Source organism: Oryctolagus cuniculus, chromosome 5 (genome assembly GCF_051225735.1).
Source record: "Oryctolagus cuniculus isolate XC-2025 breed Fujian yellow rabbit chromosome 5, ASM5122573v1, whole genome shotgun sequence".
Taxonomy (NCBI): Eukaryota; Metazoa; Chordata; class Mammalia; order Lagomorpha; family Leporidae; genus Oryctolagus; species Oryctolagus cuniculus.
This window is the reverse complement of record NC_142871.1, coordinates 6992359-7018571: the sequence shown is the minus strand read 5'-3', so window position 1 is coordinate 7018571 and position 26213 is coordinate 6992359. Positions and strand designations below refer to the sequence as shown.

Here is a 26213-nt window from a genome sequence, read left to right as displayed (position 1 = left end):
GGTCATCAAAAAGGTGCAGTTCTGTTTCACTAGAAAGAGAAACACCAGTTCAAGAGGACTTCAAAATGTTCATGGAGCGGCCAATGTCATGGCACAGCGGGTTAAGCCACTGCCCACAATGTTGGCTTTCCATGGGGGCACTGGTTCAAGTCCCAGCTCCTCCACTTCTGATCTAGCTCCCTGCTAATGCATCTGAGGAAGCAACAGAAGAAGATCCAAGTATGTGGGCCCCTCCCTTCCACATGGGAGACGTGGAGTTCCACACGGGAGTTCCAGGCTTCTGGCCTTCACCTTGCCCAGCCCTGGCTGTTGTGGCCATTGTGGAGTGAACCAGCGGATGGATGATCCCTCTCCCTCTCTCTCTCCCTCTCTCTCTCCATCTCTCCCCCCCTCCCTCTCTCTCTCCATCTCTCTCTCTCTCCATCTCTCTCTCTCCATCTCTCTATCTCCTACTCTCTGTCTTTTGAATATATAAATCAATCTTTATTTTAAAAAGTTCATGGAAAAAATGGAATGAAAAGATAAGTTTATTTTGATGCAAACAAATTTTGAAATCCAAGCATAGTTTTTTCATAAGACATTTTTCCAAAAAAACCTTTTTGAAGACCCTGGCGTGGCAAAGCATGAAGACAGGAAAAGAAACTCTGGTGAGCCCGTATTTATCTGAACACAGCTGGCGGTCCACTCACTGTAAGTCTCCTTCAACAACGTAGGTGCTGGGTTTCATTTCATTGTCGATGAACCATTAACATCCCCAATGGCAGGACCAGCTTGCAGACACTGTAAGACACAGTGTTCTGCAGCAAACGTCATTGACACAGATCTATTTTCCATGCTGTACAATTCTCTCGTCTTGGTCAATATCGGCAAAGACGAGATGAGTGACTCTGGAGGTGGGCTTCCTCTCTGCTTGGCTCCCTCCCAGGCAGGATGGGAACAATGCTCTCTTCGATCCTATCAATCACAATTCTATTAGGCAGCCGAAGACCTGCGTACCCTCGGTGCCCATCAAATATTAAAGGCTTCTCATTTTTGAAATTCAAATAATAGCTTGGCTTGTTATCAGGCCCTAAATCTGTACTACATCACAAATTTATGATTACCTGTAAATTTCATGCAGATACTTAAGTTTTAAAATATGCCAGTACCTTTAGAAGTATGAGAACACAGAATTACACAATCATAAAATAAGGATTACAGTGGTGAAAACACCGAGTCCAAATTCCATCAGGTATTTATTTGTATTAAGTAATCCAGCAGAGACTTGCTGCACTCCTACTGTGCGTGCTCAAGACACTGTGAAAAGCACTGAGAATTCAACTGTAGGCAAGGTGACACGGAACTGGCCTTCTGGGATATGGCATCGAATAAACTGATGAATAAGCCATCGCAAATTATTCCCAGGAAGCTGTGACCAGACACCTGGCTTGGAAGTGGACGGTGTATGACCTTTTAAAGCTGAGACCTAAAGGATGATGCACACAGCAGTGGAAAGGGAGGGGCAATGGCCGGGTGTGGGAGCACAGGTGCAGAGGCCCCACACGGGGAGACTGCTCACCTGTGCAGTGCCAGGGGAGGCGCCAGGCTGACTGCAGCAGGGCCAGCAAGGAAAGGAGAGAAACGAAAGGCACCTGCTAGTCTTTGAAGAACATGATGAAGAGTCTGTGTTGTTTTCCTAAGAAACCATTTCGGAACAGGGGATGGATTTAATTTACATTTTAAGAACACCACTGTGGCTTGTGTGCGCCAAATGGATTGCATTGTATCCAAGAGAGGAAGTCGAGTGCCTATTTAGTAGATTCTTGCAGTAGTGGGAGGAGCCTTGGACTAGAGTGGTGGCCCAGAGAAGGAGGGAAGTGACAATATTTCAGTATGCTGGAAGTGGGATGCAAGAGGAATCGGGGATGGATTATCAGTGGTATCAGGAAGGGATGACCCAAGAGTGCTGCTTGGATTTCTAGCATCAGCAGGGACCAGGGCAAGACTGAGTCATGTGAGGAAGCATTGGTGTGTCTGGCCTGGTGGGAGTGTGGTGCAAGGGCAGAATCTGGGTGGGTGTTGCCACAGCTGAGTTTGAGGTGTCTTTGGAACGTGAGTGGGGTTTCCAAGGAGTCAGTTCCGTGTGAAATTGTTAAGTCTAAGGGGAGTTCAGGAAGCTACAACTTCAGGAGTCAAGAGTACATGAAGGATATTTAGACGTTGCTGACACTCAGGAGCCATCTGGGGCTGGATGTGGCGGGGGGGGGGGGGGGGCATGAAGAAGACTGGGGAGGAGCTGCCGCCAAGGGCAGAGACTCAGAGACAGGGCGAGGGGTCACAATGCCCAGAGCAAGCACTCAGTGCCACACTGTCGTCAGCCAGGGCTACCATTCTTTTGTCCATTCTTTTGTCCAGTAGACTATCCCAGAGGAATGGAGGGACCAAAAGCAGACCAGAGACAGAGAGTCAGAGAAAGAAGTGCGGGGGGAGAGCACATGGCGACTGCACTGACCAGACCTTCTGCACAGAGGCAGAGGAACCAGAGGGACTGCGAGGTTCATGGGTGCACCTGTGTTGACTTACTGGACAGAAGGAGAGCACGTTTGCATAACACAGGAGGAAGGAGAGGCGATGAAGGCTGGGGAGCCCATGGCTAGAGATGCAGACCCGGTGGAGGACCGGCTGGGGCCCAGAGCATGGACTGCTCTCCTGCTGCGATGGAGACAGAGCAGAGGCCAAGGCACATGAAGCGGCCTGGGAACGTGGGAAGCTGTGTAACCGGAGATGAGGAATATGGCCCCAGATGGTGCTGAGTGTGCGAGGTGGGGTTGCAGGTGAAACAGGTGGGCCCGGCTGTGAAATTTCCTGCAGCTCTGTCCATTCATTTAGCTCACACACTTTAGACTCCCAATCCTATTTTAGACAGAAATACAACGTCCCCACACCGCACTGCCCTGTTCAGCCTCCTCGGCCTATCACGGGCCCTTTCCTGAGAATCTATGAGAGCTTAGCCCCTCCCCTCCCGCAGACAATTGAAATGTCTCACCTTCAAGGATGAGGGGCTGTTCTTACTTTTCTTTGAGGGTGGGAGGTATAGCTGTATCTAAACAGTGCCTGACCCATGGCAAGCAGTACTTAAGTGATTTCTATTATTGAGGATAAGATTATTAGCGGCTTAGGGGCAGGCTTTGTGGTGCAGTGGGTTAAGCCGCCACTTGAGATGCCAGCATCCTACGTCTCAGTACCAGTTCAGGCTGTGGCTGCTCCACTTCTGATCCAGCTCCCTGCAATGCAGCTGGGAAGGCAGCAGAGGATGGTCCAATCAGTTAGGTGCCTGCCACGCACATGGGAGACCCAAGATGAAGTTAGAGGCTTCAGCCCTGACCCAGCCCCAGCTGTTGCAGGCATTTGGGGAGTAAACCAGCAGGTAGAACATATTTGTTTCTCAGTCTCTCTCTCCCTCTGTGTCACTAAGCCTATCAAATAAATAAATAAATACATCTTTCTAAAAAATTATTATTGACTTCATTGTAAAGCACACCGCAGAAACGGGTACTAAGGGAAATATGATTCCTAATAACAATATCAAGCGAAGACCCTGGAAAGACAGCAACGCTTCTGCTATCGAGAACACTGTCGTGGGACATTGCGTTCTTGCGATGTAAGTATATGGTTGCTGTCTGCATGGCTGCCACTGCTCGGCCAACGTCTTAGTGGGCAACAGGCTCCCTCCCCAGGGGCCAGCACAACTGGGCCTGCACACTGTTTGCCAACAAAGAACAGGGCCCGCAGTGCTGGACAAACGCCGGAGCAGCTGAGATGTGAGCCTTGTACAAGGACGCATCGGCAGTGGGCATTAGCAATCAGCTTGGTTGAAACCGATAAATGAGGGAATCAAAGTGATAAAAACGATGAGGCTGATGAAAGGCAAAGTGGTAAAAGAGCTAATGACTTCTCCTTAGAAACCTTGGTTCACGCCGATGAGTTAAACCAAACGTTCTGTTACAGAGAGCTTTCTGTCAGCTCGCAATTTTACTGCTTACTGCTCCACAGACTGTCTTTCTGTAGAATTTTTTTCCAACAAGACCACAGTGTCTCTCTACCTCTTTCTCTCTCTGTGTCACTCTTTCTGCAACCTAACCCGAATCTAAAATGCTAGGTGTCTACGTGAAGGAAATTGGTTTCACGTAGAATTTCATCCATTTAAAAAATCTCTCATTTCAGAAAATAAAAAACAAAATCCCTTTGATTTGTGCAACGAGAATGGAAAACCTTTCGGGGTCTGAGTTGGGGGCAGGCCTGCCTTTCCTCCCTCGGTAAGAAACTGCGCACATTTGAGAAGGTTCTTCAGTGGGGAGGGCGGGCAAGCCGTGCCTTGGGCCACCCTTGGAATTCCTTTGGTTGGAAAGTTCGGTCACTCACTGTAAATATAAAGAAGTGCCGGAAGCCATTTCTAAAAACTCATTACAAACGAGGGTAAGAACCAGGATTCTTTGTGCCTTCGGTATGTGCCCTACCCTGTTTTTATTCTGTAAGTCGTATATGCAGCTCACATGGATTATTTTTCCATCAACCTTCCACTATGCACCGACCTGCATGCATTTAACTGCCATGGGGGCTCTCCATGTGCTGTTTGTCCTCTGTGGGGCTCGTGCAACCTTATTTTTTCATAGGTTGTGTAGCCAGTGGTCACAACAGCCCAGGCAGGCTGTACATGTGATCTTTCAAATATGATCTTTAGAAATATGTACACACGGGGGCCAGTGTTGTGGCACAGTGGCCACCGGCAGTGCTGACATGCCGTATTGGAGAGCTGCTTCCAGTCCCAGCTGCTCTGCTTCTAATCCACCTCCCTTCCAAGGTACCTAGGAAAGCAGCAGAAGGTGGCTCAAGTGCCTGGGCCCCTGCCACCCATGTGGGAGACCTGCATGGACTTCCTAGATCCTAACTTCAGCCTGGCCCAGCCCTGGCTGTTGCAGCCATTTGGGGAGTGAACCAGCGGATGGAAGACCTCTCTCTGTCTCTTGTTCTCTATCACTCTACCTTTCAAATAAATAATTCTTAAGAAAGAAACATGTACACCTAAACCTGTGAGTCCATTCGTTTTCTGGGTAGTGCACCAAAGTGCAAAAGCTTTGGGATGAAATTGAAGGATGTTGTGTGCTTTCAGGAAACAGGCGTAACAGCCTCCATGGGACTGGCTGAAGCACAAATCACGCTTGCCACTCAACGGCCTTTTATCTGTGTTGTCTCTAAACACAGCTTTTATCACACAGCTCATTCTTTAAAAAAAAATCCTGTGGTCACAATGTCAATTGCTAACTTTATTTTCTATTTATATCACCTACTTGTGAATACCCTTTTCCTCAATTTAATTAGTTAGTGTCACTCACACTTTAATTGGGAACGTTGTAAGACTGAGCTGAATTTGAAAATGATGCCACCATGTCAGAGCGAGTCACATCAATCTTATAATTGCAGACCACAGTCGGGAGACAATGAATCAGTACCCACACACAGACTTGTGCACTGCAATTGGACTTTCACACTTTTATTCTCATGAAAGTGATACATGAAACATAGTAAAAGAAAATATTTAATAATAAGAAAGATATCTCCCTTCCTTCTTAGTTCTACCGTCTGTTCCACAAAATCAAAACAAAAACAAAACAAAACAAAAAAAAAGAGGAAATCCAGTTAAAGTGCAGGTTCTCTAAGACCATAAACCACGCACATTGTTCATACTTTCTCAGGCTTGTGCGGTTGCAGCCTGTACTTACACGAGTCCAGACTATTACCAGGGGTGTGGATGAGTTAAGACTTCAGCAATGAAGCGAATATTTCAACCCTCACAGATTATTTGCCACAGACCACGCAGTGCTTTACTCTGTGCCACAGGAGTCAGCCATCATCTCAGCATGACAGGTTCCCTTAGAACGCAGGCCAGACGCCACCCAGAGAAACGTTTGGCTTACCTGGATGTCCCAGAGAATGACTCAGCATGAATGTCCCAGTCACAGGAGGACATGGCCATTTTTATTAAGAATCAGTACTATAATGAATTATTGTGTCATAGAAACTACGGCTGGGATTTGTCTCTCAAGAATCAACTGCTTACTGTGCTTTGGAGAAGTTCCTTTGAAAAGCTAACTACGTCTTTTTACTTCTACGCTCCCCTTCCTAGAGCTATGCTGCGCTGGTTTGTTCTGAGGCTGGAGGAATGGGTGGATGCACTTATGTCCTGAAGCGCAAGGCAACAGGGGATCGCGGTGGAGGCTTGCAAAATGCATACGGGACAACTATCAGACTTAGCAGATGTGCGCGCTGAAATCAGTAATGTTCACAACTCATAGCAGCAAGATAGTCACGTAGAAGCGATCCAAAGGTGACCTAGATTAAAAGCCTGGCTTTGTGAAAATACAGAATTCTAAACTGGTAGCACCATCAGCCGCCCACTAGCTCAGGCCCCTAAGGAAGTCCGTGTGGTGTGGCATAGGAAGGAGAGCCATAAGCAGAGTGACAAGCAGCCACAGAGGCACCGATGCAGGCCAAGGCTTCTGTTATCTTAGGAAATCCATCACGTTCCTACTTCGGAAATGGGTTTTCTGAGAAGGCTTGCTCTGGGCAAAGTGAGACATCGTGACCTGAAGGCCGTTTCGGAGGGAATTACAAGTCAGCTGGGGTTGCGGAGAACACGGTGGTAACGACTGCAGAATGGACCAGGAGGTGGGCAACCTGGAGGGTGAAGGACGTGACATGGGGGAGGGGAGGAGCACAGAGGGGCTGCCAGGGCTGCAGAGAGGAGGTGGGGAGGCAGCCCAGGCCCTGGGCAATGCAGTCAAAGGATGACACAGGAGGGAACAGAGCTTCCTCAGGCAAGGATCAAAAGGACAAAACAGCCCCCAGAAGGAAGCAGGAAGCGGGGCTCTGGGAGTTCCTGAGAGATGGATTCAGGCAGTCAGGGAAGAATCCCAGGCTGACGCAATGCTAGACTCCACATTTCAGAAGTAACGTGAAGTCAAAGGAGCATGACCAGAACTGGTGTAGTGACAGTGTGGGCTTGAGTGTGGAACGTGAGCAGAGACAGCAGTGGGAGGCCTGGGGATAAGGGGGGTCCAGGTTCCTGCAGGATTCAGGAGCAAACTACGGTACGTGTGCTGAAAGCCAGTGAGCTGGAAGACGGTACACAGCAGGAGCAGAAGTGTGGCTCAGAAGGAGCCAAGGTGCTTGCTTGTGTCCTTTCATTCCCAAGTGATTTTGAGCACTCGTCAACACATTTTGGACCATCCGGTACCGTGCTGTGTGACAGACCTCTGAGATATGCTAGGGTTCTATGTCTACACTAATATGGCAGCCACTAGACATATTTCAAACTGCTTTATAATCACGAGAAGCTGAATTTCAATTTGCTATCATTTTAATTACTGCAAATTGGGATATAAATAATCACGTATGACCAAGGGCAGCATATGAGACGGTGCAGACACTGGATGGCCATGAAATGAACGCCTACGAGAAGGAGTCAAACACGACACATGGTCCGTTCCGTGCTGCCTGTCTGCTACAGTCTACTCTCCAGCTGTTCTCTGCTGGGCACTGAGAAAACTCTACCCCTTCTTTCCAGCAACATCCTAGGAAGGGTTTGAGCAAGTTTACACAAATCCACACAAATCCAGCAAGATTAAAACAGAAGGAGGATGTGAGACAGAGACTGGAGGGCCATGGGTACAGGTATCTTGCAGAAATAGAGGCCATCACGCCTCCAGTGGCTGGAGATCAGCAGTGGGAGTTCTGAAACAGGAAACATCGCCATCTCTAACAGTCTTTCACCTGCCGCAGACAGAGTGCGAGAATACTTCAAACCGTTCGTGGAAAACGGAATTACAAGGAGCTTATTTGGGTGCAAAAGCACTTGAAAACTCATGCAAAATGTTTAAGAGTCTGTGCATTTTTCTCATAGTAAGCATTTTCCATGAGCCTTCTGCAGACGCCGTACACTGTGTGATTCAGGAAAATCAGTGATTTTCCTGGACCGAAGTGTGAACGTCGTGGACTGACCCATCTGACCAAGTCATGTGCCTTTCTCAGCCACGGGTCCAGATGTCTTCCTCAGAGTTGGTGACACAGAGGAGCCTGGGCTATGGTAAGGATTAAAAGGTGCACACAGGTGGAGGTGACTGAGATGCAAAGACGGCGTCTCGGGGCTGATGGTTCCAGGGCGCCCTGGGGCCCACACGTGCCCCTTAACGGTGCCCTCACATCAGCTTTAGTTGTGTCTGTTTCTGAGAAGAGTCCTAGCACAGAGGGGCGTCTTCCACCAGCTGTCAGCACAAGGTGCTGCTTGGGTGGCAGTAACCCCCGTGGCTAACCTGCTTCTCACCCATCCCTGCAGTGAGCGGGCAGCGTGATCCAAGCCAACACAGCAACAGGCAGCCACACAGTCCCCTGGCACGGTGTTCTTCCCTCCCCTCCCCCAGCAGGTGAAGAGGACAGCAGTGGCCATAGTACCCAGAAGGGCCATTCCCTGTCCAGTTGTTACTGGGCGTCCACGATGCGCCTCAAGGGCATTTACAAGTTGCAATCTGAAGGCTGCCTTCGCAGCCACCAGCTGAAACAGCATTCATTGTGGACAAATCTCCTCCACACCCTAAAAGGTTCTGGACATGGATATTTGCCTCTCACGGCTGTGGGGTGGCCACGCTCCTGCTTGCGGTGCTCAAGCCTGAAACCACGTGGTTGCTGTCTCCCATCCCTCCCTCTGGCCTATCTTCCTTCCAACGAGGTGCAGCATCAGCGCTGGCAGGCAGATGTGGTTCCTTCCCGCTCCCTCCAGCCCCAGGGGCCTGCAGCAGGTTAGCATCCTCCCTGAGCCGTGGCGCCCTCACCACTCTTTGCTCAGCTCGCCTTCCACTCTTGCCTGTTTGCAACCATTTTCCTTCCTCCCACTGGCGTGGTCTTTTCGGAATGCAAACCTGATCGTGCCCCCTCACATGCTTTCCGTGTCAAGGGTTCAGACTCCTCCTGCAGTCTTTGAAGAAAGACTGAAGCCTTGACTGTTGCCGCTGGTGCAGGTTTGTGGTCCCTGCCTGCCTTCCCGCTCTCTCCTCACGTGGACCTGGCCACTCTGGTATCCTTGTGCTTCTCAACACTGCTTCGTCCCCTCCTGCCTCAGGGTTTGATGTCAGATGTTCCCTTGGCAGGACTGCTTCCCCACACTAGTCAGCCATTTCTTCCTCCTCTGTCTGAAGCTGCCATGATGTAGTCTGGTTCTGGATCAGTGTCCACGTCCCCACCGAACCGGGAGCTCCGGGGTGGGGGGGAAGCCTCTGCATCCCACCTTCCTCTTTGGCTCAGCTGCAGGCTGGAAGGGTGCAGACGCCACTGGCTGTGAAATGCATGTGGTGCTCAGATCTGCTTCATCCGGTCTTCTAAGGACACACTTCATAAAGTGCACAGTGCTACAGACAGGTCTTTGTTTTCACTCAGGTGATAGCAATCAGAGCTGATCGCTCACTATATTTCTCCAAAATGTGATCATGAATATCCTTTTTCAATGAAAACTAAGGGTGACTTCCAAGTTAACAAAAAAACATTTTAAGTGATTGCATATATTTCAAGAATGCAGTAAGTAAGTTATGTATTGCTCTGTGCAATAAAAATAGCAAATTTATTGGGATGTTTTTATAATAATTAATATTTTAACTTAAAACTCTGTCTCCCTACCATGCAGTTTTGGTCTCAGAAGGAAAATGTATTCTTAAAACAGTAGCTAAATTCCTTCAACTCAGGGTACTTGGCTCTAAATCCCTGAGGCACCTAAATAGCTCTGTAGTCTTTTCTAGAATAGATGTCAAGCATTCTTAAGCACATATTTTATTGGCATCAGGAAAGCAACTGCAAATGTTTTCTGTTGCATTCCAAGTCCTTAAAAAAGACTCCACTGCTATGCTCCGACAAACGTGCCTCCCACTGCCACACTGGGCTCCTCCACAAACACACAATTCACAATTAGAAGCAATTTGGTAAGACACACGCTCTCTTCCCTGGAGACAAGGATGCCTTGGAATGGTTAAAATGTAATTGGGTAATTTTCTGAAATGCTTATTATTTACTCGAGTCTCATTTCAGCCTCACTGGCAAACCATCTATCCCTGTTAACTGTTATCATCTCCCAAAAAGGCTCCACAATCTTCAGTGCTCTGTCATATTACACGGGGGTGCGGGTCATGCAACACATGAGCCATCTACATCTGCCTCCTGATTTCAACGACAAAGCACACTTCCTCTTCCCTGGCCTTGGCTTCTAGATGATAGGCATGGGGGAAAGAGCAGGACTTTCAAAGTCTCTCAGGATTTAGATCACGACTGGGGCTGGCATTGTGGCTGAGCAGGTAAAGTGCTGCCTGTGATGCTGGAATCCCATACAGGGGCCTGTTCATGTCCTGGCTGCGCCACTTCTGATCCAGCTCCCTGCTAATGGCCTGGGAAAAGCAGTGGAAAATGGCCCAAGTATTTGGGCCCCTGCCACCCATGTGGGAGACCTGGATGAAGCTCCAGGCTCTGGGCTTTGGCCTGGACCAACCCTGGCTATTGCAGCGGATGGAAGATCTCTCTCTCTCTCTCTTTCTCTTTCTCTGTCTCTCTCTCTCTCCCTTTATCTCTCTCTCTCTCCCTCTCTCTCTCTCCCTCTCTTCCTCTCCCCCCCTTCTCTCTCTCTGTCTCTCAATAACTTTAACTTTAAAATAAATAATCTTTTAAAATTTTTAATAAGGATTTAGATTGTGTCTTGGCTGAATGTAAATCTCATTATCAGCTTCACAGCTGTTTTCCCACCTTAATTTGCTCTTATTTTTGGATCGGAAGGAAGAATGGCAAAACTGCAGCCTGGAGATTTGCTTTGCAAGATAAAGTCTGAATGTAGCTGTTGTTGATTTATACCTTGTGTGCCATACTTAGCAGGGATGTACACTTACGCATATTTTATAGGACATTATCCCTGCTCTGGACATGATGATAGCTGGAAGCTTCTCACAGCCTCATGGAATGCCCAGTTCCTGAAACAGTGCCTCGTAACGTGGTGTCCCCGCTCCATAACTTTTGATGATGGTGTTGCTATTTCATCCTGCAAGAGATCTTCTTCCCTGTGAAACCTGCGTCTTCTATTAGTTGCTTAGTCATAGATGAGCAATAAAAACTCACTGAGATCACTGACTTCACGGAAGTGAACGACAGAAAGTCTCAAACCGAAATGAGCAGGTTCACGTGAGAACAGGATGCACTTGAGATCACTTCGAGTTGCTTTAGAGGGGGAAGTGCCCAGAATTCTTTTTCTTTCTAAGCTTGCCATTTTATTCTATGACTTAATTTTTTTTATTTGACAGATAGAGTTAGACAGTGAGAGAGAGAGACAGAGAGAAAGATCTTCCTTCTGTTGGTTCACCCCCAAAATGGCCGCCACAGCAGGAGCTACGCCGATCTGAAGCCAGGAGCCAGGTGCCTCTTCCTGGTCTCCCATGCGGGTGCAGTGGCCCAAGCATCAGTGATTTTGCCATTGCAATGACCAAATCTCACTACAATTTTAGTCTTGCTTCAACTTGCTCAGAATTCGTGTGCTCTGAGTGGCTCTTTTCTTGCTGGTCCCTTTTCCTCCCTGCTGCTCACTCCAGATCCCGTTCAGTGAGCACAACTGACGTCAGCGTGAAAGGGCTCTGAAGTCCATGCACTGGGTTTCAGGATGCACATGTACTGTGACCTTCCTGAAGCCCTCTCCAGTGTAGGTAACATGTCACATGTCTCATAATGTTCATGTCTGATTCAAAGGAACTAATTATTTCCATAACTTATCAACGTCATAATGTAGAAAATGTCAAGAAGAAAATCAGATTTTAAGTTTTTAACCGTGAAACTTCACATAAGCCTAAGTGGCAGCTTTGGGATTCCCACTTGTGTCCTAAGCTTCTAGAATACACCGTGAAACTGACGTGTGACTGGCGGTGACTGGGGAGCTACCGCACCTACTGTGTGCCATAGACGGCCTCATTTTCACATGCAGACCCATGTAATTCTGAGTTCAGAGCCACTTCCATTTGAAAAGGGGAAAACCAGCTCAGCGTGGAGCAGAGCGGGCCTGTAGCCGAGTCAGCACCGTCTGATGGTGACGTCTGTACCTGGGCCCTGGTTCCCAAGTCCTGGTTCCGTAACCAAGTCTACGCCTTGGGAGCTGAGCCACCAGAATCCTGAAGGAACACCTTTCGGCCACGGGTGTCTGCCAAAAGCCTTCCCTGTGCTGTCACGTAGACCACATTACCCAGGCCCCCTTGCAGGCACATCTGGCCAAGAGCCAGGTCCTAACATCAGGACTGAAGAGATGTGTGACAGTTCCAGGCCCTGGTCTTAAGAAAGATGTGTGTCGGCCGGCGCCGGGGCTCAATAGGCTAATCCTCCGCCTGCGGCGCCGGCACACCGGGTTCTAGTCCCGGTCGGGGCACCAGATTCTGTCCCGGTTGCTCCTCTTCCAGGCCAGCTCTCTGCTGTGGTTCGGGAGGGCAGTGGAAGATGGCCCAAGTCCTTGGGTCCTGCACCCACATGGGAAACCAGGAGAAGCACCTGGCTCCTGGCTTTGGATTAGTGCGGTGCGCCAGCCGCATAGCGCCTGCCACAGTGGCCGTAGGGGGGTGAACCCATGGAAAAAGGAAGACCTTTCTCTCTGTTTCTCTCACTGTCCACTCTGCCTATCAAAAAAGAAAGAAAGAAAGAAAGAAAGAAAGAAAGAAAGAAAGAAAGAAAGAAAGAAAGAAAGAAAGAAAGAAAGAAAGAAAGAAAAAGAGAGAGAGAGAGAGGGAGGGAGGGAGAAAGTCTTGTCTCATTTATAACTTCTTTCTCCTCTGCCAGGTGGAGGCTGGATATGCAGATAAGACTGGATCATGAATGTAGACAGGGCCCAAGGAGATGGCAGAGCCAAAAGCCAGGAACATCACTTAGATGGTAACTGCACACCCACCTGAAGGGTTCACGTGACAACCGTCTGTGGGCCATTACAGCTGTGAGACTCTATTGGTTGTGGCAGGCAATTTAGCCTACAATAATAACCAAAATTGTTTTTGCAGGGCCCGGAGCCTGACAACCATCCTGGAAGAACCGAGGATGGAGACAAGACTGCAGATGCCACCTGACCACCTCTGCCTCAGTGAAGATTCCTGGATTTGCTTTGGTGAAGGAGGAGAACGTTAGGACGGCCCCTCCTGAAACACCTGCTGGAGGGTCCAGATTCTACAATTAGACAATAGCACACTGGTGCCAAGGTGTGGGAGAGCAGCCAGTACTGAGTGAGGCAGAGGTGTTAGAGAAGGATGGAGGACGAGCGTGTCTTAAGGAACACCAAGGGCCGGCGCTGCGGCTCACTAGGCTAATCCTCCGCCTTGCACTGCCGGCACACCGGGTTCTAGTCCTGTTCGGGGCACCGGATTCTGTCCCGGTTGCCCCTCTTCCAGGCCAGCTCTCTGCTGTGGCCCATGAGGGCAGTGGAGGATGGCCCAAGTGCTTGGGTCCTGCACCCCATGGGAAACCAGGATAAGTATCTGGCTCCTGCCTTCGGATCAGTGCGATGAGCCGGCCGCAGCGCGCTGGCTGCCGCGGCCATTGGAGAGTGAACCAACAGCAAAAGGAAGACCTTTCTCTCTGTCTCTCTCTCTCACTGTCCACTCTGCCTGCCAAAAAAAAAATAAATAAATAAAAAATAATAAAAAAAGGAACACCAGGTGGCTCAGTAGAGCTTACATACAGGGTTCATGTCCAACAGACCATCTAGGACTGCAGGGGTACCAGCTACTGGGAAACTTTCATATTCTAGAAGGTGGCTGGTACGGCCTGCATGTGTGTCCCCTACCCTCTTCATCTGTTGGAACCCTAACGGCAGGACCGCAGAACGTGACTGCATGTGACGACAATGTCTTTCAAGAGTTGATTAAGGTGACAGGAGGCCGCTGGGTGGGTCCTGATCCATTCCACTGGTGTCCTTCTAAGGACAGGCTAGGACACAGACACTCAGAGGGACACCATGTGAGCACACACACAGAGCATCTGGCCATCTGCAAGCCCGGGAGACAGAGTTGGGGAGAAATCAACTCTGCCCACACATGGATCTGGGACTTCCAGACCCCAGACTGCGGGAAAATGACCTTTCTGTTGTTTAAGCCCTATTGTCTGCTGTCGATGGAAGCAAACCAACAGGGTGCCCAGCTACAAAAGCGCTGTGACAGTGAGCCTGGGAAAGGAGCCATTCCTGGCGGCGGGAGGGAGAGGGGAAAAGCATGGGCGTAGGCAGGACCTCAGGCCAAAGATCACCCCTCCCTTGCGTGCCATTTGCAGGCCTCCTTTCTTGCAGTAGCTCCACTGCCTTCCACCCAGTGTTCCCCTCTGTTGATGGATAAATCCAATATAGATGACTTCCAGCAAAACTATCAGAAATACTAATTTTTCCAAACTCCTGAGCAGATCCAGCAAAAGAACACACAAGAAAACCTGGAAGGCATTCAAGTTTCACTAGAAATCTACTGCAGCGGCTTGGTTCAACCCATCTACATTTATCTCCGTCTTGGCGTTAGACTATTAAACCACTCCTCCTTGTGCTAAATCAGTGTGCATTTAAAACATTAAATTCTTTCACTGTCCTGCTTGGGAAGCAAACGGTACCAGCGCTCATGAATATGTAAATCAGCCCCTCTAAGCACATTATTAATTATTTCAAAGGTAGTTGGAGGTCACCAGCCCACAGCAATTTCTATGCATGAAGTCTCATTAACACCAGGCATCACACAGTGCAGAAGAATAAAGTTTTATCACAGTTACTGAATGTGTGAGCATGTGTGTGTGTTTAAGTGGCCAGAGTAACAACTATTACTGAACGCAGCACCAGCAGGCTCTGGTCACGTGCCTGTGAGTGATGGTGGTGCTAGGTATGATGAAGATACACAATCTACAACTTGAATCATTTTTAACAAAACTCAGGGGCCAGCGCTGTGGTGTAATGGGTAAAGCCACCACCTGCAGTACCAGTATCCCATATGGGCACTGGTTCGAGTCCTGGCTGCTCTACTTCCAATCTAGCTCTCAGCTATGGCCTGGGAAAGCAGTAGAAGATGTTCCAAGTCCTTGGGTTCCTGCACCCACATGGGAGAAATGGAAGAAGCTCCTGGCTCCTGGCTTTGGATTGGCCTAGCTCCAGCCATTGCAGCCACATTGGGAGTGAATCAGAGAATGGAAGACTTCTCTCTCTCTCTCTCTCTCTCTGCCTCTGCCTCTCTGTAACTCTACATTTCAAATAAGTAAATAAATGTTAAAAAAAAAAAAACTCAAACACCTGTCTGAATCAGGAAGTATATCTTCAAAATCCAAAGGAATTTCTGCCTCAAATGCATTTAAGTCTTCTTGACCTTGAGGCTCACAAGTGGCCCTGCTTTCTTGGGTGATAAAGTTGTGACCAGTGACAAAGATCTGTAGCCTGGAAAGATGCAGCACACGTCGTGCTGCCCGGGACCCTGCAGAGAGTACATGTGTGCAGCACACAATGTCATCTGCGTCCCCTGGCACCAAGCGCCTCATCAGCGGCTGTGAGCCAGCAGGTGCGGAGAAGGTTCTCAGGAGCCCAAAACGCTCCGATACACACGCAGGGCAAGCCGGGCAGCCAAGGCAGACCATGCACAGAGCCAAGGGAGAAGCTATGAGAGGGTGCAGGTGAAGGGGGCTGCTTCACACAGACACGGAGCTATGCTTGGTAAGATCACAGAGCCAACACTCGAATTCTCCGCAAACTGCAGCGAGATGACGGCCTGTTCCCCAAGCAACTCCTACAATATTCCAGTTTGCTTTTATACCTCTGATTGTATTGTAAGCTCCAGATTAACTTGACAGAGAAGATCCTGCATTATTTTCATGCCCAATAACAGCGGAGATGAGAAAGACGATATATACATAGCTGTGACTGACAAAACACAGAAAACAAAAACCAGAACGAGAACCCTGCACTTGGAGTAATTTGCAGAGGGGGTCAGGGTTTCCTGTCTAGGGACGCTATTGGAATTTACCTGCCTCCCGGGGCCGGGGGGGGGGGGGATGCTGGGCTTCCACTTGGGCGACAGAAGCAGCAGAGCCCTGTGTGACTTAGGGGAGCATACATGAGCGGAGGTGCAAGAAGAAAGCTCAGGACAGCAGGTGAACCAGCTAAGAGGAGGGGCTGTGATCGCAGACATCGTGTGGAGGGCATCCATGACGCAGGCAACCTTCCTCTCTTGATCTGGGCGTGGTGATCAGGCCCGCCTCCAAAACTCCATAAACCTGTCACTCCACTAATGTATAAGCACATAAACACATCACCACACAGCCGTGTATTGGAATAAATCTGTAACTACACAAATCTGTAACTCCACAACCCCACAGCTATGTAAACCTCTGTACAAATCCCTAACTCCAAAAACCCATAACTATACAAACTAGCTATACAAGCCTATACTTCCACAAATCTACTCCTGTATGTGTGTGTTTTAAGCACTGTTGTCTATGCTCACAATAAATTGAAATATACATCAAACCAGCCGACATGATACATTTAGAGGCCAGTGAATAGTCAGTCTATGGACACGGTTAGAATCCTTCCAGCCTCGGGAGAGTCCCCGACCACTGATAACTGAGACACACATATCCACAAGTTGTGCTGCGGGCTCATAAGACAGGGCATGGGGTCCGGACACACACATTCCCACGGAAAAGAGAAGAACACCTAAAGGAAGTACTTTGGAACAACTCAGACGGCACTTAGAGACATCTTTCCAGGTCTGTTTGGCTAAATAAGGAATTTCTAGTTGGAGAGTGGGTTCCGTCTGCCCTTGTGAAACAATGGGAGGAGGCCCCTTTCCAGGGCTGGGGGCCGACGGTATTTTTGCCTTCTCTGCTAGCTATTCAGAGCGTTCCCACCTTACTTCTGTTTTCTAAAATGTTACTTTATTTTTAACCACATAATAAGATGTGAGAAAAGAGGGGGGGAGGCCGTTTGGAAAGCAGACATCTGAGCCAAGCGAGAACTGGGGCGCGGTTTCCTTGGACACAGGGCCCCTCCTTGAGACAAGGGGTGCGGCGCTGCCGGTACTGTAGAGTCAGCTCCCTTGGTAGGCAAGAGGACAGGGGAGTGCACGACGCAGACACCAGACCCCACATCAGCCCGAAGCACGATTCTAGAAAGGTGACACCCAAGGCCCCACAGGTGGCAGAACAGCCAGCCCCTCGCTGGCAGAGCAGGCACGAGCACAGAACACTCTGAGTTTGTCCTGCGGCTTCTGCGGTCCATGTCCACGTACCGGTCACTCCTTAGGATGAAGCCACTTGCCTGAGTGTTGTTGCTGTTGCAGGCAGGGCGAGGAGGGTGGCAGCATCAGGGGCTGCTGTGTGCTTTCTCCCTGTTCACTTTCCCTCCCGGGCACAGCCAGGCCACGTCTCCCATCTCTCCTTTCTTGCAGTTTGGTGGGGCCGAGGGGCTGAGCTCTGGCCCGAGGATCGTGGGAAGAAGTGTCTCCAAACCATCTCCGGAGAGGTGATGAAAGCTCCGGCTGCTTTCACCCTGCACAGCTGGACCCACCCGAGGAAGGGAACCAGCAGGAGCGCAGAGACTTCTGGGATGACAGAGGCACTAGAGGGCAGGAGGCAGAGCCGGGGTCCCTGACTGGCGAGGCACAGCGGAAGACACGCGGCCAACCCGCACTGGACCACGGCACAAGGGGACGTCGTCCTGGGCCTTCGTATGCCACTGTGCTCGTTGGAGAGTCTGCGTTACCCCCTGGCTTCATTCCGCCCCATTCACCCAACGCAAAGGAAAACCCCCTGCTCCCAAATGAAGCAGAGAGGAGTCCAGCATTAGCCTCAGAGGGCGATCGTTGGATTTAATTTCAATCAATTTTGAGGCAGAAAGAACTTTGGCTGTGGACCACAAGCATGTGAGTGATGAAAAGAATCTGGGCTTGTCTCCTGGAGCTGCCGTTTTCGCGTGGCTGCCACAATCAGGTACCAACAAGCAGCTAGGCAGAGAGTGAGCCGAGTGCCTTGGAGAGGCAGGCAGGCCGACGGAGCCCCGAGAGTGGGAGCGTGGGGGGTGCCTGTGCATTCCCAGGCAGTTTGCTAATATTCCAAAATTCACAACCCGGATTCCACCTTGCTTTTAGGACATGTATGGCTGTATGTTCTTTCCTGTTTTGAATGTGTGTTCATCACCTTAGGCTCTATTCTCTAAATTAGCAATACTTCAGCAACTAATTCTACTGATGTTTGTGTATGGCCATTTGTATATCCTTCTTGGTGACTCTCCTCTTTTAATGGTTCCCTACTTTTCCCGTGTGGCTTTAGGAGTGACATCGACTTGATTGTTTACGTGTCTCTAGGACAGCACTGGTCAAAAGCCCCCAGGCGGTCCTTCATCCTGGATTGCACGTCTGTCTCCCTAAACGGCAGGCTGGGCCTTGGGCAGCCTGACTCTCTGCGCTTTGGGATAGCTGCATCTCAGGAGGTCCAGAACTACTGCTTTGTGCTGTGACATTGCCACAGACGCCCTGAGGGCCTTAACGGACTGCCGTCGGTGAGTGGGCAATTCACAACTGCATTACATGAGAACTGGAAGCATAAGAACGTGACCTGGGAACAGATGAATCAGACCCGAGAAGAAAAAACAACATACAAACAGAACAGTAGATGCACTCCGATGGCCCAGGGGCCAACACCCAAGACATGCCCCCGGGAAGGGAGTGACTACCAGTCCCAGACCTCCAAGGCCACAGGAAATGCTCGCTGCCAGGGCTCCTAACATACAAGCAGGGGAAGTGTGCCGCGTTGTCTCCGTCACTGTGCTGGAGAGCAGCCCTCGGGAATAAGTCGTCGCACACTCCCGACGCTCAACAAGTCGTGTGAGCGACGCTCGGGGGAAGAACAGACCCGGAGGTGCTCCGGCCTTTGACAATAAACCTCAGCGTAGAATGCAGAGGACAGCAGGGGCACCAGATGCTTCGGATGATGATGACGCTGTTCCCGAAGCCCACATGGTTATGCAAGCATTTCTCAGGAGTTCTGCAAATAGCGTATTTTGGTTGTGTCTGCCAATCGTATTTCAGCTCCGTTCTCATTTATTGGAAAACCTACTCTGGCTGGCAAATCGAATCACTCTTGGACAAAACAGAATTTCTGCAATTATTAACGTTCTAACCTCCCATCGGAAAGACCGCATTGCTTATACAAGCCTACCCCGATAATTCTCGAACTTTCCAACCTGGAGATTTTAACAAATACTGATGGCCACCCTGAGAGGTCACCATTTAATTGGCCTGAGACATGGCCAGGGCACTGAGATCTTTGAAAGCTCCCATGTGACTGAAATGTGCATGTCAGGCTGAGAAATCCATCCCCAGAGAAGCTGGGGCTGGGGCGTGGGGTGGAGTCATGGAGCCAACCGTTCCAGGCTGACATTTCAGCTCTCCCCTTCCTAATTCTGCGATCCTGGTGCCTTCATCAGACTGAGCCTCCCCCCTCCTCTGTAAGATAAGAAAAGTAATTCCTACTTTTCAGGGTTACAGATGGCTTAAGTAGAGAACAGCACTAAAAATTAGTTACACTTCTCTTGACCCTCTTTCCTAAAGAACTTTGAAGATGTCGCACTGTTGGCAAGTTCTCTATTTCTATAGTGATTAAGAGCACAGTTTTGGAGCCACAGCCATCTGGCTTGGTACACCAGCTCTGCTCCTAGCTGTATTGCCACGTTCCATTTAATTAACTTCTATAAGGCTCGATCCCTTCGTTTATCAAATGTGAAGAATAACAAGATCTGTTCCAACATAGTTCTCTGGGGAAGAAATGGATGCACGTATGCAAGCACCGAGTATGGCACATTGTATACAGCAAGCACTCAGTAACAGCTCTAACCTTGTATACAGTGAGCACTCCACAACAGCTGTAGGAATTACTCCTCTTTTGACTCTCAGGGAAATAAACTTTCATATCCCACTCCTAGAAAGCATACAGAATTTCCAGCACTAGCACAGCAGAGTTTGTGTTTGGAAGCTGCTGCAAGCCAGCTTTAATTAGTTATCGTAAACATTTTGTCAATATAAAAGATGGATCTATTTCTGACTAGAAATTCCTTGAAGAAAGTTTGTATCTAAAATTGAACTTACCCTTGAAGGCATTTAACCTAAGGAGCTTGAAAGAGGCTTGAAAGACTAGATTATGGTGGGGCAGGGGGTAGAGAGAGAGAGAGAGAGAGAGAGAATCTTTTGATACACTTTTGGGTAGGAAGAGGCATTATAGAGAGAAATGCATGTACTCAGAAACTGTTACCAAGACATGCAGTAACATTAGCAACGTGTGCACATACGTACACTTCAGTGTGATTGGTGTCGTTGGAAAACAGTCCACTAATTCTTTTATTATTATTATTTTTTATATTTTTTTGACAGATAGAGTTAGAGAGAGAGAGAGAGAGAGAGAGAGAGAGAGAAAGGTCTTCCTTCTGTTAGTTCACCCCCCAAATGGCCGCTAAGGCCAGCGCGTTGTGCTGATCCAAAGCCAGGAGCCAGGTGCTTCTCCTGGTTTCCCATGCGGGTGCAGGGCCCAAGGACTTGGGCCATCCTCCACTGCACTCCCAGGCCACAGCAGAGAGCTGGACCAGTCCACTAATTCTGCTTACACCATCTATCTTTTGATGAATAGTTAACAGTCCCAGGAAACTGATGTCAAATTTTTAAAAGGTATTTTCTAGAAATGTCAGTGTCCAAACATTCCCCCATGGCTTTCCAGGCTATGGTGACCTTCCGGGAAAGGGTTGTTCTGTATGGGTTGGGGCAGGATGGAGAGCAGGTGAAGGTGACATAGCTAATTCCCCCCAAGTTGAAGAAGAGCAACCTGGAATTCCAGAATTATGCACACGGCAGTTATGTCCTTCACCTTAGCTTTGAGTCCTGACTATGCCCCTGAGCAGGGTAATTGTGGGCAACAAAGCCTTTTATATCGCAAAGTAGGAACACAATCATCAAGAAAGGTCAAAGACCTGATGTGCCAATGAACCTGCTCCAGTTACAATTTCACTCAAATCCCTAAAGTCAGAAAAATCTAGGAGTGGTCCCAGAATAACCCATCCCTTGTGGATTAATAGGGACTTGGCCACTGAGAGGAATCGACGGCTTTAGGAGTAAAATGCTCCCTTGATTTCATTAATAAGTCTTGCTGCAGTTTTCTTAGAGGAATTATCGTCCCCAGACAGCTGGGACTTAGACCAACTTGGCCAGGCAGTTTAAATGGGGGCCTGGAGAGGCAAACGGACCCCTCTTCAGAGCCATCAGCAAGGCTCACTCCTCCGCTTCTCAGACCAGTGAAGACAGAAAGCCCTGGCCCTTGAGACTCAGTCATTGTGCACTGTTGGTGGAGAGCCTACCAGGACATGTTCCACAGCTCCAGGAGTGGCCCGGCCAGCAATCTGCCCACGCTCTGTGGCCTAGCACAGTCCCTGGCATGGGCACATGCCCCTGGCATGGTCAGGCATCCACAAATCTGCCTCACAACGTGTTCTTAGTTTCTTCATGGAATTAACCATCATGTCTGCTTTCTGCACATATTACTTTTGATTTTTATTTATGGACTTCATAGACCTGAGTATAACTTTTTCATGAGTGCTAACATGGAAGAAAGTTTGAGCCCTAGAAATAACAGGGGTTTAGGGGCCGGGGCTGTGGTGTAGTAGGCTAAGCCTCTGCCTGCAGCTCCAGCATCCCGTGTGGGTGCTGGTTCATGTCCCAGCTGCTCCTCTTCTGATCCAGCTCTCTACTAATGACCTGGGAAACAGTGGAAAATGGCCCAAGTGCTTGGGCCCCTGCACCTGTGTGGAAGACCTGGACGAAGCTCCTGGCTCCTGGCTTTGGATCAACCTAGCTCTGGCTGATGCAGCTATTTGAGGAGTGAGCCAGCAGATGGAAGACCTTTCTCTCTGTCTCTTCCTTTCTCTGACGGTAACTCTACCTCTCAAATAAATAAATAAATAGAAAGAAATAGCAGGGGTTTAAATAACTCTTGTTCCTGATGGCCTGCTGTTTCCATTTGTGATTTGATAAGCTTTGCTTTTCTGTTTTATTAGTACTTTATGCCTTGTGTTCCATGCTCTGTGTATCAAGGCAGAGTCAAATGAACCAGGAAGAGAAATGATTAGCTAGAGGAGTGAATGATGCTGAATAACTGCTTGATTTATGAGCTGAGTTGCTGGAAACACCAACCTACATTCAAAGAACATCCACACACGTGCTGCTCTATAAATGTGTGCACCCATGCAGACACAGGCACCAGCACGCTAGGTACCCTGCTTATGGGGATGCGTGTCTGAAGAACATCCGAAATCAGACGCCAGTGTTCACTCAGTCCTTACTGTCTTCAGCATCCACCTGAATGGTCCTTTCTAAGCCATCATCCTAATGTAGCCACATAACTTCCGAAACAGGTGTTATTATTGTATTACCCCCATTTTACCTGAAATGAAATGAAAGGTACACCAAGGTTAAGAACCTTGTCCTACTTTATAAAGGTGGCAAGACTCAGAATCAAGATCTGAGCCAGGTTTCTCTGAGGCTCGGTATACAACCTGGGCTAATGCAAATGACTCACTGGTCTATAGGCATAGTATTATGGCATATGAAGTATTATTTAACATCTGAGATAATTGAACTCCACGAAGACAATCTGCAGACTGCCAACGGAACCCTCTCACCCCTGGTCTGAATACCACATGGCCAGGTGCCAAGCACTGCAGAGGAGGTTCCTGGGGAACAGGGGGTGCCTGGCACGGTGCCAAGACTGAGGCCTCTCTGGTGCATTACCTGTCACAGAGGAGTACCAGTACTCAGCAAAAGAACTGTGGAGGGAGTACCTTGTTGTAACTAAACAAACTGCATTCAAACAGGATAAGTGATTTAGGAATAATCTTGCAAGGAAGCCGTCAAGTGAGTGGAGAACTGATAACATAAACACAAGCAAAAGAGAGAAGAGAGGCACTGGTGGTGCGGGCACCAGGACACCTAACAAGGGACCCTCAACGTGAGTGTCAGTGAGCCCAGGAGAGAAGTCACGGACGGCGATGACATCACTCTTCTAGGACTGTTTCTGCCGAGCAAACATCAAAGACAATCCAGCTTGCTTTTAGGGAAAAAAAAAAAAAAGAACCGTAGCCCTTAAAAGTCTATTTCCACAAAATATGCAAAGACATTTATAATTGGAGCCATGGGACAGGAGGAGGAAGGGCTAAAATAATACACCATTAATAATATGGTGACAAACAGAAGTCTATTTTTTGTGTGAATAAGCACTTTTGAAGACATGTATTAAAATACTAGGAAAAAAATGTAGAAATATTTATGGGGATGGAGTATACTATGGAAGGGGTTCACCACACACTGGAGTGACACCACAGCCGTTTCTAACCTGTCTCACTTTATGATAATTTTGCTTATTATTTTCCATAAGCAAAACACACACACATGTAGCTTTGTGTTTGTGGTTAAACATTAAATGAAAGATGTGCCAGGGAACGTAAGTTCTCAATAGGAAGTGGGCATTTTTAAAAACAAAAGCCAACTTCTGCGAGTATTATATTTAAATAACCAGTAATGACGTGACTGACATGCACAAAAAGATATTTAAAAGGATTGCCAAAAAAAAAAAAAAAACCAAAACAAAAAAGTAGATACTTAAGATTCATTCATGCCTTGCCTTACTTGCTATTAAAAAATTAAACCCAGGAGTATATAACATTCTAAGGATGATATTAAGATAGTTAGAAAAAAAAATCAAAACAGATTTAACACACAATCAAAACATAGTAGAACTATAGAACACAGGATAACTAGATAAGAACTTGACTATGCCACACCTTCTAACAGAGGTCTTAACTACCTCATGGCAATGAGCCAGCAAATTTAAAGGCAATTGACCCACATTTACAGAAACACAAGAAATCCAACTTTACCATGCTTTCCTGTGACTAGAAGGCACTGCCAAAAATGTGATCCATAAAAGGTATTTTTGAAAAGAATGCATTCACTTAGCCTGTCCCTTAAAGAGGACTTCTTTTTAATGACTGAGAAAATGAAATGCAAAAGGATTTTAAACATACAAAAAGATGCTCAGCCTTGTTCAAAATCAGAAGTAAACACTGCGTGGAAGCTCCCTTTCTCAGATGATACGATTAGAAACATATGCCAGAGCCCTCCACTCCCTGGGTTGGCAAAGCAGTGACAATGGGGTGAGAGAGCAGGAATAGGGAGGAGATTTGGGAACAACTGACAAAATAAATACACATTTGCGCCTTGATACACTAATCCCTCTTTCAGGGAACCAATCACAATGACATTCTGACACTATTCAATCATACATAAAAAAGAATGTTTTGTATTATTAACGATAATTCAAATTTAAATAGTTCAGCTTGTTTTCTTTCTTTTTAATGCATATCCTTTTATTTTGGGTGCTCTTTAAGCGTTTTTTTTTTCTTGTGATGGGGTACACTTTAAAGCTTGCATACTACTGTTCTAGATCCAGGGTGAATGTAACACACAGCCACACTTTGTATCTTGGATGAATAATAATTTCAAAATTTACTTTCAGTGCCTTTATAAAAGTTATACATTTTCTAGTTCATCACGGCTCCCTAGAGTTTTATATCTTTGGTAACTGAAGCATGAGTATGTCTTACCCAGCAAAGATCGAATTTAAATTGCCCATCCTCTGGTTGGGATTAGGACTAAGATAGTCTGATGCCAACGTGTGGTAGAATGAGAAGGCCATGCCAAGATGGCCGCTGGCAAGCAAGTGTCAGTTACTCAGGGATGGCTTTGATACCCACCTGGCAACGGAGCCTGCCTGGCAACAGGCTGTGATTGGTTGGGCATAGACCACCCCTTGATCGGATTGGCTGCCTCGGCTATATAAGCTGCTGTACCAATTGAAATAAACGAGTCTGCAGGCTGCTCGCCTCAGGCCTACTTTCACCCGACTTCCGGGGTCTGGTGGTGACTCTGTACCTCTTGCTCCCACCACGCTCCTCCTCTCAGAATGAATCCTCTCAAAAAGAAACCAACTTCAACATCAACAGTGCCCCTTCTGTTCTTAACCAGTCTCAGAAATGGAAAGAAACAAGGTTCTGGACTCACCCACACAGGGCAGGGAGTAGCCAAGCTGCGGGTCGTGGACAAACTGCCGATCGTTGAGCCGTGTCACACAGTACAAGTGGAAACAGTCCAAGCAAATCACGTGGCGCTGGCTGCACTGGAAGACCAGGACAGGGTTCCTGCAAACACAAAGGAAGGGGTTTCCAGCGGCACCTCAGAGGGCGGAAAGGCAAACAGCACTTCAGAACCATCTGTGTGACCTTGTAGGGTTGCCTGGAGCATGCTGTGTGTGTAAAGACAGGCCTGCGTTGAGTTCCCACATACCAAGGCCACATCTTGAAAATCAGAGGTGCTTGCTCAACAATATAGAATGTCGATTCTCCTAATTTGATATTATTGATGTCAATGCATTTATCAATAAATCTGTTGATACTTGGGTTTAAATATCATCATTCTGGAAGTCTTCCCTGATTCATAATCCCAATTAGCCCACTAAATCACTCCATGCACTAGTACATGGTTCTGCTGATTGATTGTCGCCTTACAGCTTTTCTGACTTCCTTCAGAGTACATGCTGTGTCGAGGTCATATCAATATTCCCCTACTGCCAGGCACTGGAAGGTTTAGAATAAGTGTTTCTTGGAGCAGGTGTTATGGTGCAGTGGGTTAAGCTCCTGGGTGGGAAACCCATATCCTATATTGGAATGCCTGGGATTGATTCCTGCCTCTACTTCTGATCCAGCTTCTTGCTGCTGCATATGGGAGGCAGTGGTGATGGCCCAAGTACTTGGGTTCCTGCCACCCAACTTGGAGATCCTGGTGGAGTTCTGGCTCCTGGCTTTGGTCTGGTCAAGTCCTGGTTGTTGCATGCATTTGGAGAGTGAATCACTGGATGGAAGATCTCTGTCAATCTGCTTCTCCCTCTTTCTCTGTAGCTCTGACTTTCAAGTACATGTATGTATATATATATTTTTTTTTTTTTAAATAAATGCTTCTATGGCTAGCGCTGTGTTTAGTAGGTGAGGCCTCTACCTGTGGTACTGGGATCACACATGGGCATTG

At 48.1% G+C, this 26213-nt stretch overlaps 1 protein-coding gene across 9 annotated transcripts in view; it reads right to left on the bottom strand.

Moving 5' to 3' along the window:
* Positions 1 to 26213, bottom strand: part of PRKN (parkin RBR E3 ubiquitin protein ligase) — a 1393119-nt gene that overhangs the window by 403807 nt on the left and 963099 nt on the right. For all 9 annotated transcript variants that reach the window (XM_051855168.3, XM_051855165.3, XM_089332479.1 and 6 more), the window contains one exon: positions 25194 to 25330. In XM_051855168.3, coding sequence (XP_051711128.3) covers positions 25194 to 25330 — 137 coding nt within the window. The remainder of the gene's footprint in view (positions 1 to 25193; positions 25331 to 26213) is intronic.